This window comes from Peromyscus eremicus, chromosome 14 (assembly GCF_949786415.1).
Source record: "Peromyscus eremicus chromosome 14, PerEre_H2_v1, whole genome shotgun sequence".
In the NCBI taxonomy this organism is placed as follows: domain Eukaryota; kingdom Metazoa; phylum Chordata; class Mammalia; order Rodentia; family Cricetidae; genus Peromyscus; species Peromyscus eremicus.
Genome location: NC_081430.1, coordinates 50,467,633 through 50,479,618, shown reverse-complemented (window position 1 = coordinate 50,479,618; position 11,986 = coordinate 50,467,633). Strand labels below are relative to the sequence as shown.

Here is an 11,986-nt window from a genome sequence, read left to right as displayed (position 1 = left end):
TATCTTATAGTCGGGAGTTCTTGGCTTTCACCCAAAGGTCAGAAGTTATTGCCGTTGTGCCCCGTGGATAAGATGGAAGAGAAACTTCTAGAAAGCTGCCTGTGTTCAGAGAAGGAATCTGTGTTGACAGTCAGGGCTGTCCCGCAGAAGTGTCCAGGCCAGGGGCTGAGAACTAGAGGGAGTGAGGGGCAAGGGGACAACCTGGGCTCTGGTGGGCTAGAGGCAGCCTCCTTACTAGGAGCAGCATTCAAGCCGTGGGACCAGGGTCACAGGGTGCCTGGAAGCCATGGCTGGCCCCACCAGCCAGTGCCTCAGCCCTGCCGCAATGCCTGCAGCTGGTGAGCCACCTTCTCCAGCTCCGCCTCGATGGCTGACAGGCTCTCTAGCTCCAGGTCCTAGGAGGGAACAGACAGGGTCACTTGGGGCTGGCCCGTGTTGGACTCGTCAATGGCACAGTCAGCCAGCCTGGCCCTGCTGCTTGTTGGCAGCCAGTCACAGACAAGTGGCTTTGCATCAGAGCCCCAGGGGATGCGTCTACATCACAGGCAAAAGGATGCCACCCAGCAATGCTGGGATGCTCTGGGGACCATTATGCCCAAGGCCCTCGTGGCCTCTTATCCAACCCCCATTTAATCCTATGGGTATATGGTTCCTTTTAGGACCCTGCCTCAGCCTGGATACCAGTGCTGGTTCCCAGGGTGCAGCCAGTCTGGCTTGATCTGTCTCCTACAGCCTCTGAGCCTGCTGGACCAATGGTCAGGGCAACATCACTATGGACCCGCCCGGGGCTGGGTTCTGACATTTGGTCCTGACCCTAGAATAGTCCATACTCTGGTCAGGATGGGCAGGGAAGCAGGAGGCCCTCCTCGGAGCCACTAAGTCTCAATTTTACTGCCCTGCCGAAGGATACTGACAGTGGCTGCCCTGGAAATAGGGACTCTAGATCCTTCTATCTTAGAGCAGCCCATGGAGTATGAGTTCTGTGTTGCTGAAGTTTCTAACAAGACTATCCCCCACCTCTCCCTGTCTATAATACCTGGGGTCCCTGCTCCTTCACTACAGGATCCCTTTGTTCGTGAGTAAGAAGCTCTTATAAGTGGGTAAAGGGGTTCTTAAAACTGCCCATCTTGTTCTGGGACCAGTGCTGGGGCAAGGAGCACAGTGCAGTTCATTTCACCTTTCCTCCACCTCCAAGAACAGATCTCCCTGCCAGTGCCCACTCCTAAGAGGAGCCTATTGCTCTCAAATGTCAGTGGGACCTTGCTCCAGGTCAGAAGATAGGCAGGACCTAAAGAAGGCTTCCGTGTGGGTGGGAAAGAGCCTTGAGGTCAGGGCTGTGGGTAGAGAATGCTTCCCATAGAATCCCAACTCCCTCCAGAGCACTGGCTTAGTCAGGTCCCACCAAGGCCCCCTCCAGCTCAGGAGGCATCCTGCCTGCTGAGGAGCCCAGCTCCCATACCACCCTTGCAGCTGTCCAAGTGGCCTTGTGTAGATTGGGGTTTGGGAGGTCATGTTTCTGGTTATAATGAGGTGAATTAGAGAGACTCCATACTCCCATATCAAAAATGGGGAAACTAATGAGACTCAGAGAGGGACAATGGCCTGCCCAAAATCACACAGCCAGGACCAGGTGGAACCAAGTCTGCCAGTGCCTCCATGCCTCCCTGTCTACTTACCAAGGTTCAGCTAGCCCTGCCCCTGCTGTGCCATTGTGGGCTATATGTGAGTTCGAACCCAGGAGTAGGTACAACTGTGTTGCCTGGGAACTGGAAGGACATTGCCCCCAACCAGACTGTCCCTTAGCATCCCTTCCCAGTTCCCAGGGCTACAGGTGCCCTGAGAGGCCCCAAGACGGTCTTGTCAAGTTCTGCATCCAAAGCACCATGCCTCACCCCCGTCACTCCCAAGTCCTGCTCACACACCAGCAGAGGCAAGGGCCCAGTAGATCTGTTAAACACCTGCTGTAAGCCAGCGTCCCCTATCCCAAGCCCATCCGAGCACCCCTCCAGGCTCCAGCTAAGGGAAACGGTGTCCCCTCAGTGGGGGAGGGGCTGCTGGGCACAGCTACCCTTGGCTATACCGACCTCTGCTCTGCGGTTGGCGCTTCCTTCCTCCTCCTTCTTTTCTTCAAAGTCACCTCGGGCCTCCACACTATCTTCTCTGGAAGATGGCCTCCAGCCCCGCCGTAGCTGAGGCCCGGGGTCCCTGAAGCCATAGGCCCGGGCCCGGAAAGGGAGCTTCATGGAGCGGTCAGGGTCATCCTCCCCCTCCAGCCGCTTCTCTGCTGTCAGCTCCTTGGCCAGCTGGTCCATCCTGCTCCATCGCTTGCCCTCCCAGTCTCTGGACAGACGCTCCTCCTCTTCTTCTTCCTCCTGCTTATGCTCCAGCTCCTGGCTCTTCCCGCCTGGGAAGAGACCTTGGGGGGGCCCTGCCATCACATCTTCCCCATCTTCCTCCTGCTGAGAGTGCTCCGGCTCCCCCTTCCCCTTGGGTAACTGAGCTTCAGAAGCCCCGGTCTTTCCGCCTCCATCCACTGCCTGAGACTCCGACTGACCTGAAGCAGGTGGTGGTAAGAACAGGAAGTAAGTGAGGAAGGGCTGCCACACCCCAAGATCCTCTGTGCAGCCACCTCTAAGGCCAAGCTCGCCATCCAGGGCCCAGCCAGCCCCTCCATAGCAGCTGCACCCAGAGCACACAGCAATCTTCATACTGTGCTTTGCTAGACTCTGCCCAAACTCCAAGAAGTGAGTTAGCAGAGTCCCTCACTGAACCTCACCCTGTCTTCTCTGCATTCTCCAAGCATCTCCCCAAAGCCCCTCATCCCTCCCAGGTACAGAAGGGTGACCGTTGCTTGGTTTGGGAGACAGACAAACTGGAGTTGGCTTCACAGCTTTGCTTACCAATTGGCTGTGTAGTCTTTGGCAAATTATATGACCTCTCGGATCCTGTTGTTTCCCCGGATGGTGGGGATGACACCCATCTTTCAGGGTTGTTATGGAAGTGGCATAAGGCTCTCCCTCTCTCAGACACATGACTTGAGGTCCTGTCGGCATACATACCCTCATCTTTCTGGATCGCCTCGTATTCGGGTTGGGAGCTGGATGCTTCAGTGGGGACCTCTTCAGGCCCAGCCTTCTCTCTAACCCCCTCTTCCCCCTCCTCTTCCTTCTCTTGCTTGGTTTTTCCGGCTTGCTGCTGGGCACTCAGGCCTCTCTCACTGTCCCCCGTGGCCTGTGGATCCATATGCTCCTGGTTGGGGAGGCTGGCTGGAGGCTGGGTATTGGTGGCTGCATCCTCCCCAGGGGCCTGACTGTTCCCCATCATAGAGGACTTCTGCCCGGGCTCTGGAAAGGCCTGAGGCCTGGGTCCCTCGGTGGTTCCCTCAGAGCCACCCTGTTGCACCTCGTCAGAATCCTCTCTCTTCTCCACAGCTTCCTTAGAGGGAGCTTCTGCTACCGTGTCTGTGAACACAGAAGGACAGAGTCAAGCTGAGGACCCAGCTGCCCTCAGGGACTCCTGAGGCCAACTTCAAGTCTGTCATCGTATATCTTGGCTTCCAGGAAGCCCACCCTAGAAGAAGAACTGGGGTCACCCTTTTCATATTTCACATTTCATTTCGGAGCTTGATATGAGACCATTTGAACTGGGCATCTTTAATTCTGCTTCTCAAAACAGGATGTAATTTTGAAAGCAAAAATGGAACCCCAAATAAAATTAACATAATTTGAAATGACCCCAGAAGACAGAACCCTGAACTATAACCTAGGACAGCGGCTAGACTGCTGTGTGATCTGGGGCAGACCATTTAGCCTTTCTGTGTGTGAGGTAGTCCCTGCATGTCTGGAGCGCTGTGTGATTAGTGCTTACAAGGCTCCACTGAAAGATGTCTCATATATATATATATATATATATATATATAAATTTATTTAATCTTATTTTATGTGCCTTGGTGTGAGAGTGTCGAATCCCCTGGAACTGGAGTTACAGACAGCTGTGAGCTGCCATGTGGGAGCTGAGAATTGAACCTGGGTCCTCCGGAAGAGCAGCCAGTGCCCTTAACCACCGAGCCGTCTCTCCAGCCCTAAAAGATGTCTTCTTGCAGACAGGCTTCAAGAGTAAAAATCCCTCCTGTTTCTGTTCAGCTGCTGAACAGAGCACCACCAGGGACATGCTACTGTCTACCTGTCATCAGGGCTTCAGGGCACCCGGACCACAGAACTGAAGACGATGTTCAGAAAGCCAAGATACCTGTCATTACTCAGACTCCTGTACACACACACACACACACACACACACACACACACACACACACTATTCCCTTCTCACAGCACCACAGTGATCAAGATACTCGTTCCCATGGGAGCGGTATGTGGGAGTCTGTGGAGTACGACAAGCTGCCACCAGGGTGACAATGCTGCTGATGTGGGGGTGCCCGACACACTTGTGTATGTCCATTTGGCCCAGAGGATGACCATGGACCATCTGCTGGGAACTGGCCTTTCTGTCCACTTTGGACATAAAAATCCCAGTTCTGCAGTTTGTCGCACGTATAGGATGGGGAGCTGGGTGACACTGCCCGAGGATGACCTCTTTAGCTTCAGGGCCAATGACCCAGGTCATTTTGTATTTAGAACCTGCTCCTCTGGACCCTTCTTCAACACCTTCAACTAAGGTGGTACTTAGTCCCAGAAAGACAGGAGCAGGAGACAGGGCTGTGTGACAGGAGCCATGAGGTTGGCCCAGGGTTATTGCTGCCTCTGGAGCAGGGAACTGGCGTGGGAACAATTCAAGGGCTTTGGATAAGACAGAGCCAGGTCCAAATTCCCTGTTATGGTAGGAATCCTGTGCAAGGGGCTTAATCTTCTGGGCCTCGGTTTCCCACATATAAAGGGAAGGGAATGGTAGCCGCCTTCCTGCTCTGAAGAAGCAGCGCCCCCTGGGGACCACTGTTCCCCTTGCAGGCCCCTCCTCTCCTAGCTGGCCACACCCACCTCCTCCGTGCTTGGCCTCAGGGCTCTGGTTCTCAAACACTTCTGAGAGCTCATCCTCGAAGCTGCTGTGTTGCTGCTGTGGCTTCTGCTGCTCTGCCTGCTGCTTCGGCTGCTGCTGGGCCCGCTCCTTGGCACCTGGTGGGAGGGGACAAGGGAAGGTCCCATGTGGCCAAGCCCTGACACATCTGTCCATGACACTGGGCCTACCTCACTACCTGTGTTCCTGGAGAGAGGCTGAGGGTCAGGTTCTCAGATGGAGCCCATCAGCCACACCACCCCTCTGACTCAGTGTTCCCAATGGGAAAGGAGAGAAAGCTCTTCTTATACCTTGGAGAGCAATAAGGGCCCAAGTGGAACACAGGTTCCCCAAGGCAGCAGGAACACTGAGAAACCCTCAGGATCCATGACCGTACAGCAGCCCTGGACTCCTCCTGGGTGCTCTTTATTCAAGAAACCCCACTTCTCTGGAACCCCAAGTTTGGACCCCAAAGAAGGTAGGTGCTATGCTTACCACTGAGCCCAGGGCTGTACCTACCCCATGGCCCAGAGTCCCTTTGCCTACATAGCCCCTGCTGCTGCTACTGCTGCCACCCTGAGAATCCTGTAGCTGTGTCTGCATCAGGACACAGCTCTGTAGCTGTAGGGTCAATGCAGGCTAGGAAGTTTGCCCAACCCAGCTACAGTGGGCTCCAGGCCTCTCCTGGCCATGCCCACAGCTCTGTGACCTTGGGCAATGTGAGCTCCCCAAGGTTTAGATGCTCATCTATCAACAGACTCATGTGAAGGCAGAGGTCCCTGTGCAAGGGATACAGAACCCAAGAGGGAACAGAGCAATGACCATGATGGCTGAAGACACACCTGGTGCCCTCATAATGGAAAACAACCGATGTGCACAGATGCTGTGTATTATTAGACGCATATGTGTAAGGGTGTAGAGTAGGGCACATTCCTCTCTAATAGTCGCTACTGAAATGGTTATTTAAATGGAATATCCATCCAATATTTAATTTTAAAATTATCCTTAAAATATCTAATGTTTTTTAAAAAGCACTATCCTGGAGACCTGGAACACCTGAGCTCCAACCCTCCCCCAACCCTAGCTACCTCCTGAGGAAAGCGGCCATGCTTCAGGGGTAGGACCACAGTGCCTTGAGCATGGACTTGGTATGGTGGGTGTGGTGGCACATGCTTGCAAGCCCAGCTCTCCAAAGGCTGAGGCAGGACAGGGTCAAGGGCAGTGTGAGCTACTCAATGAGACTCTGTTTCAAAACAAAAATGAAGACGGGACAAAATGGATTATAACTACCCCAGCACCAGCCACTGTCCCCTGTATGCTAGGCATGGATACATTCTGGGGCTGGGGCTGTTCGGTTGGTGGAGTGTTTGCTTAGCATCATGAAGCCCTGGGTTCCATCTGCAGTACCACATAAAACAGTGTAGTAGCCCACACCTGGAATTCCAGCACTCTGGGAGGGGAGGACTGGAGGATCTGAAGTTCAAGGGCAGCCTCAGTTACACAGTAAGTTTCAAGCCAGCCTGGGCTACAGGAGATCCTGTCTCAAAAAAATAAAACATGGAGGTTGGTGTTTATTGCCAAGACAGACTAGCAAGTGAGAGAAAAAGGGCAAGCTACCTCAGGGAAGGAGGGTTGTGAGGGTTAATTTTTGTTGTTGTTGTTGTTTTTCTTTTTTTTTCTTTTTTCTTTTTTTTTTTTTTTTTGAGCTGAGGATGGAACTCAGGGCCTTGTGCTTGCTAGGCAAGCGCTCTACCACTGAGCTAAATCCCCAACCCTGTTGTTTGTTTTTTGAGACAGGGTTTCTCTGTGTAATCTTGACTATCCTGGACCAGGCTGGCTTCAAAATCACAGAGATCCGCCTGCCTCTGCTTCCCGAGTGCTGGGATTAAAGGCGTGTGCCACCACCGCCAGCCCTAGGGTTAATTTTTGCTCGTTTTTTACCCAAATCTCTCTCCATCTTCACACACAGTTCATACTGCCCCAAAGGCCTCAGGGTGGCATTGGTTTGAGTTGAGCAAAGGTGACAGATTCATGCACAAGGCACTGAGGTCCTACCCCACAAGCATGGCTACTTTCCTCAGGAGGCAGGCGGGGCAGAAGCAGAGCTCGAGCCCAGGCCCTCCAAGTCTCCAGGGCGGTGCTTCACCCTCCCTCAAATGAGAAGGCACTGGGGGTGGTGATGTCACCAGAGCTTCCATCGTGGCCCGCTGGCCAGCTTGCACACCCTCAATGCTGTGAGCCCTTGGCCTCAAACCCCTGTCTGAAAAGGGTCTGGGAAAAGTCACCTCTCAACCCAAGACACACTGTAAGTCTGCTCTGTGTTTAGGGGCAAGCATGGTGCAAAGAGCCACAAGGAAGCCAGAGTCTTCTCTCTCTGTGTGGTCTGCAGAGAAGAATCCTCACGGCCTCCCTGGATGACCGCCCTCCAGAAGAGGCTGAGGAGTGTCAGCAGAATTGTCTCTGCTCTTAACAAGGTCTACTTACTGTGTGACCTTGGGGAAATCACTCAGCCTCTCTGGGCCTTGATCTCTTTAACAGTCTGGACAATAGAGTCAAGTGGCATGAAGGACCCCACCTTTCTGCTCTGGAACTGAGCACCTGAGTATGCTCAGCTTCCATCCTGGTTCTCTCCTGCTGTCTTGTTAGCTTTTCCCCCAGAATCGTGTGTGGTGCTGAAATACCTTGGAGAGCCAGGTCTTGGAGTTCCTTCAGCAAATTCTGGTGTCGCAGAATGGAGAGGACCCTCTCATCTGAAGGGAGAGATCACAGTTACCGATGGCTTTCAGAGGACAGCCCCGGGAGAGATTAGCGTGGACATTTTCAGCTGAGCTCAAGCATTTATTCTGGAAACTCAGCACCAGGAGGCAGTGGCAAGCCTGAATCTTGGTAGAACACTGGAATTCCTCATTTCCAAGATGTCAATCACCTCCCTACTGCAGCAGAAAGCTCACCTGCTGGCTGTATGCCCAGTCTCCTGGGAAGGGGCTGTGGACCTCAGGCTCAGGCGAGTGTGTATATACTTCCCACCTCCACGCTGCCTGCCCTGTCTGTTCCTCCTGACATCCTTCCTCATTTTCTACCTGGCCATCACCAGTGCTATCATGGGCTAGACAAACTGGACTATCAGCTTGAAAAGATGTGGTCCTTCTCAGGCCCACGTAACACCCTCTTATTCATCCCAGATCCAGAGAATGGCTACCGATGTCAGCGGGACCCCAAACCCTGGGAACAAAGCACCCAGAACCCTGGTCCACAGGGTGCCCAGTCTGCAGCTTGCTGTTCCAGCCCCTTCATTCTGCCCAGGCTTCTGGCTAACTGCCATATGTCCCCTCGGAGAGTTGACACGCTTTAGGATCAGTTCCAGGAACTGTCACCTCTTCATGTGTGCTCCCCAGATTCCAGCACAGACCAGGGCACTGGGGCAATGACTTCCGGGTGAGATAGTTAGTCCTGTCAAGAACCACCCGCCCCCATCCTGGCCTCCCAGTCCCTCCTCCAACCTCCGGCTCCTACCTCCTTGGAGGGTCTCCAGACACTCAGGGCTGACAGGCATGGGGCTGGGTTTGGACAGCGAATCAGAGATGACCTCCACGACACACTTCATCACCTGGGAGACAGCAAGGCAGGCTGTGGCTGGTACAAACATGGAGCTCAGCCCCCGAGGTGCCAGGGCAACTTTCCCAGGAGGGCAGAAGAGCATGTATGTTGTTTGCAAGAGGCCCTGGGGCCTTAACCAGACCTCATAGAGCTATAGAAACAGAACACACACACACACACTCACACACACACCATGGGCCAAACCAATCACGTGGGCATACCAGTAGGTTCCCCAAGGAGACCACTGCTGAGGAAGGGCGGGAGTAGGAGTATGTACCTACCATCTTCTCACTCTTTGAGTAGTTTTCTAAGGATGGTGCCACCTCTGAGACCTAAGAGGACCTCTTGGGGTCCAGCAGATTCCAAAGGATCAGCTCCTCCAAGATGTCCTCCAGGCTGTCCAGTGAAGAACCCAAACCCACCTGGACTCTTGCCAGAAACAGGACCACCTCCCATTCTGCAGCCACACCGTGTAGCTCCACACTGTTCCATGGGAAGAACTCCCGGCTGGATGTGGGATACCAACTAGTGACATCTCAATGCTCACTCCAGACCAAGACATATCTCTGAATGTTTTATCTAGTCCGGTGAGGTGCAGCAGGTAGTGAGGCACCTGGCAGAGAGCTGACCTTTGAAGACAGTGTCCACCATTGGGTGGTCTGCTAGCTGTGTGATCTTGAGCAAGTGGCTTAGTCTCTCTGAGCCTCGGCTTCCTCATGTGTAAAGCAAGGATGAGAATGCACACCCAATGGAAAACACTCCATCCAATGTGAAGTGCCACACACGCTCAGGGAGGGACTCACAACATCAGACCTGTTTCAACAGCCTGCAGCTGGGTGGAGGAGCAGGAGGTGCCAGACATGAGTCAGGCAACACTGGCAGGGAGCGAAGGTGTGGGAGGCTGTGTCTATGGGATGTGGAGACATCCAACCCATGGTTCCAGGATAACAAGCTGGCAAAGGCTGTCAGGATGTGTAGTCAGAACAATCTCTAAGGGAACATGCAGGTCATCCCAACTGCTGATGCCTCTGATCCCTGCTACCATACTATGGTGGTGGGAGCCGATCTGGCAAGCAGCTCCTAGGAACATGTACCCTTTCTCCCCAACACCAGACTTTTCATAAAGAATACCAGACAACCGTCAGCCTTTGAGGACAGCACCAGGGGACAGGAGTTGAGTAGTGGTCTCAAGAATGCTGGGAAGCTGGGTGTTGTGGTGCATATCTTTAATCCCAGCCCTCAGGAGGCAGAGGCAGGTGGATCTCTCTCAGTTAGAGGCCAGCCTAGTCTGCATAATGAGTCCCAGAACAGACAGGGCTACGTAGAGAGACCCTGTCTAAAAAAAAAAAGAAAAGAAAAGAAAAAGAAAGAAAGAAAGAAGAAAAGAAAAAATGAAAAACAAAGGAAAGAGAAAAGAATGATGGGGAGATAAAAAGGAAGGCTCTAGGAAAATCACTGAGGGCCTACTAGGTGCCTGTGGCTTCACCCATGAATCCTACTCTTTCTTCATCAGGATAAAGCGACACTTCGAGAAGTTGGATTTTCCAAGGTTGCTCAGCTAGAATGAGTGCTGAAAAGTGAAATGCTGGCCCGTGTACAGTTGACAACAAATAAACAAGAAAATACAACTGAACGAATAAACGGAGAGCGTTTGGTGCCTTTGGTTTTTAACTGTGGCCCCTCACAGAAGACAGCCTGCAGAACATGGAGAACAGAACTCTCTGATGCTCCGATGGAGACATCCAGATCCTGGGAGAACAGCCCTGGTTCTGATGGGAACAGAGTCCAAGGATTTGGTGTGGCTTGTTTCTCACTGCCAGAGGAAGCCCTGGGCAAAGGTGGGAGGCAGAGGGGGGAGATAGAGAGGGGAGGCAGAGGGGGTAGGTAGAGGCGAGGCAGAGGGGGGAGGTAGAGGGGAGTGGCAAGGGGAAGGCAGAGTCAGGCAGGTCTGTGGACACTTAAGACAGGAGAAGCTATGGTCCTGGCTCAGACCAGTGCCCCTGGTCCCAGGTTCCAGCAGGAGAGACGGGACCCCTTGGGAAGTCACTGCAGCTGGACAGCAGGGGAAGCAAGAGATCTTTGATGTCCTTCTTGTGTAAGCTGTCCCCAGCTCAGCTGCTGCAGTGCTGGCTTTGGCTCTATGCCAGACTCCCTCCTGCAGCTGCCCAAGGTCTGGCCAGGAGGTGCCCACAGGGCATCTCCCTCTCCCAGGGTACCCCAACATTCCTTCTTACCTTAGTGTCCCCTTTTGTCATAGGACTGTTCACGGGGAGGGCAAAGACTGGAAAGAGGGAGACAGAGAAAGAGAGAGAGTGAGTGAGACTGCTAATTGGGGGTATTTCTCTGCATCCAGGGAAGCATAGTCCTTCCCTATGGGGCAGGGAGGGGCACTCACTCTCCCAATGCTCTCCCTCAAACCAATCCCCACCCCAAACCCAAATAAGTCGCCAGCACTGATTCCTGCTTCCCTTCCATGCTGCCCCAGGGGGTGGCCCTCAGAGGCTGTACTGAAGAGCCTCAACCCTTCCCCACGGGAGGAGGGTACGTGCAGAGCTGAAATCAAGTTCAATGCGAACAAGACCAGCCATGTAGTGGGTCTCGGGTAGGCAGGAACAGAGGCAGGCAAGGAAAGAAACCCCAGAAGTGGTGGCAAAGAGATGGAGCGAGGAAAGAGATCAAGGGCAGACTGGAGGATGGAAGGACGGGAGAGGGGTTGGGGAGCCAGCAGCAGTCCCCTATCTCCCCCAGTGACCTTGGTCGGCGCAGAGCCCAGCACGGTGGATGGTGCGGGGGGGGGGGGAATAGAGGGAGCTGCCCCGCGGGGTTGGGTTGGGCTCCACAGCCCCTCTGGGTGTGGTGGGAGACCTGGGAGACCAGAGGCCACATGGATCTAGCAGCTAGACATTGACCCGAGCCCTGGGTGCTGTCCGTGGTGCTGAATCCTAGGGCTTTGCAAGGGACCTGGGGCAGGAGAGGGGACCCCGCTGCCGAGCCCAGAGCCGCTCACCTTGCCCGGCGCACAGCAGAAGCGCCAGGATCGCGGCGGAGCGCATGGCGAGCTGGGCGGTGCGGAAAGTGTGGACGAACTGCGGCAGGAGGATGGCAGGAGTGGCCCTATGATTTGTCCACTCGAGCTATGCCCCAGCGGGAACACTGCGGTAGCGGCGGTAGCGGCGGTGGCGGCAGCAGTAGCAGCAGCAACGCTATGCCCTCTTTTATACACACATACACACACACACACACACAAACACACGCACACACGCACATGCACACACCCAGGAAATTACGTCATAGGACCGCCCCCTGCGCCCTTTTCCCAACTTCGGGTCCGCTCCACCTCCAGCCTCACCTCAGGCTGCGTCCACCCTGCTCCTAGCCGGTG

The 11,986-nt window shown here is 54.1% G+C and overlaps 1 protein-coding gene across 2 annotated transcripts; it reads right to left on the bottom strand.

The window, feature by feature from the left end:
- Chga (chromogranin A) lies at positions 1–11,657 on the bottom strand. Of its 2 annotated transcripts, XM_059279680.1 has the most exons (8): positions 11,612–11,657; positions 10,839–10,885; positions 8,521–8,614; positions 7,689–7,757; positions 4,986–5,126; positions 3,060–3,452; positions 2,085–2,554; positions 1–395 (listed from the first exon to the last, which is right to left on the bottom strand). In XM_059279680.1, the coding sequence occupies exons 1-8, from the start codon at positions 11,655–11,657 to the stop codon at positions 312–314; spliced, it is 1,344 nt and encodes a 447-aa protein (XP_059135663.1). In that variant the 3' UTR covers positions 1–311. The 2 variants fall into 2 exon arrangements, with proteins under 2 accessions (XP_059135663.1, XP_059135664.1); XM_059279681.1 differs by lacking the exon at positions 3,060–3,452 and having other exon boundaries at positions 4,992–5,126.
- Between the last annotated feature and the right edge of the window lie 329 nt (positions 11,658–11,986).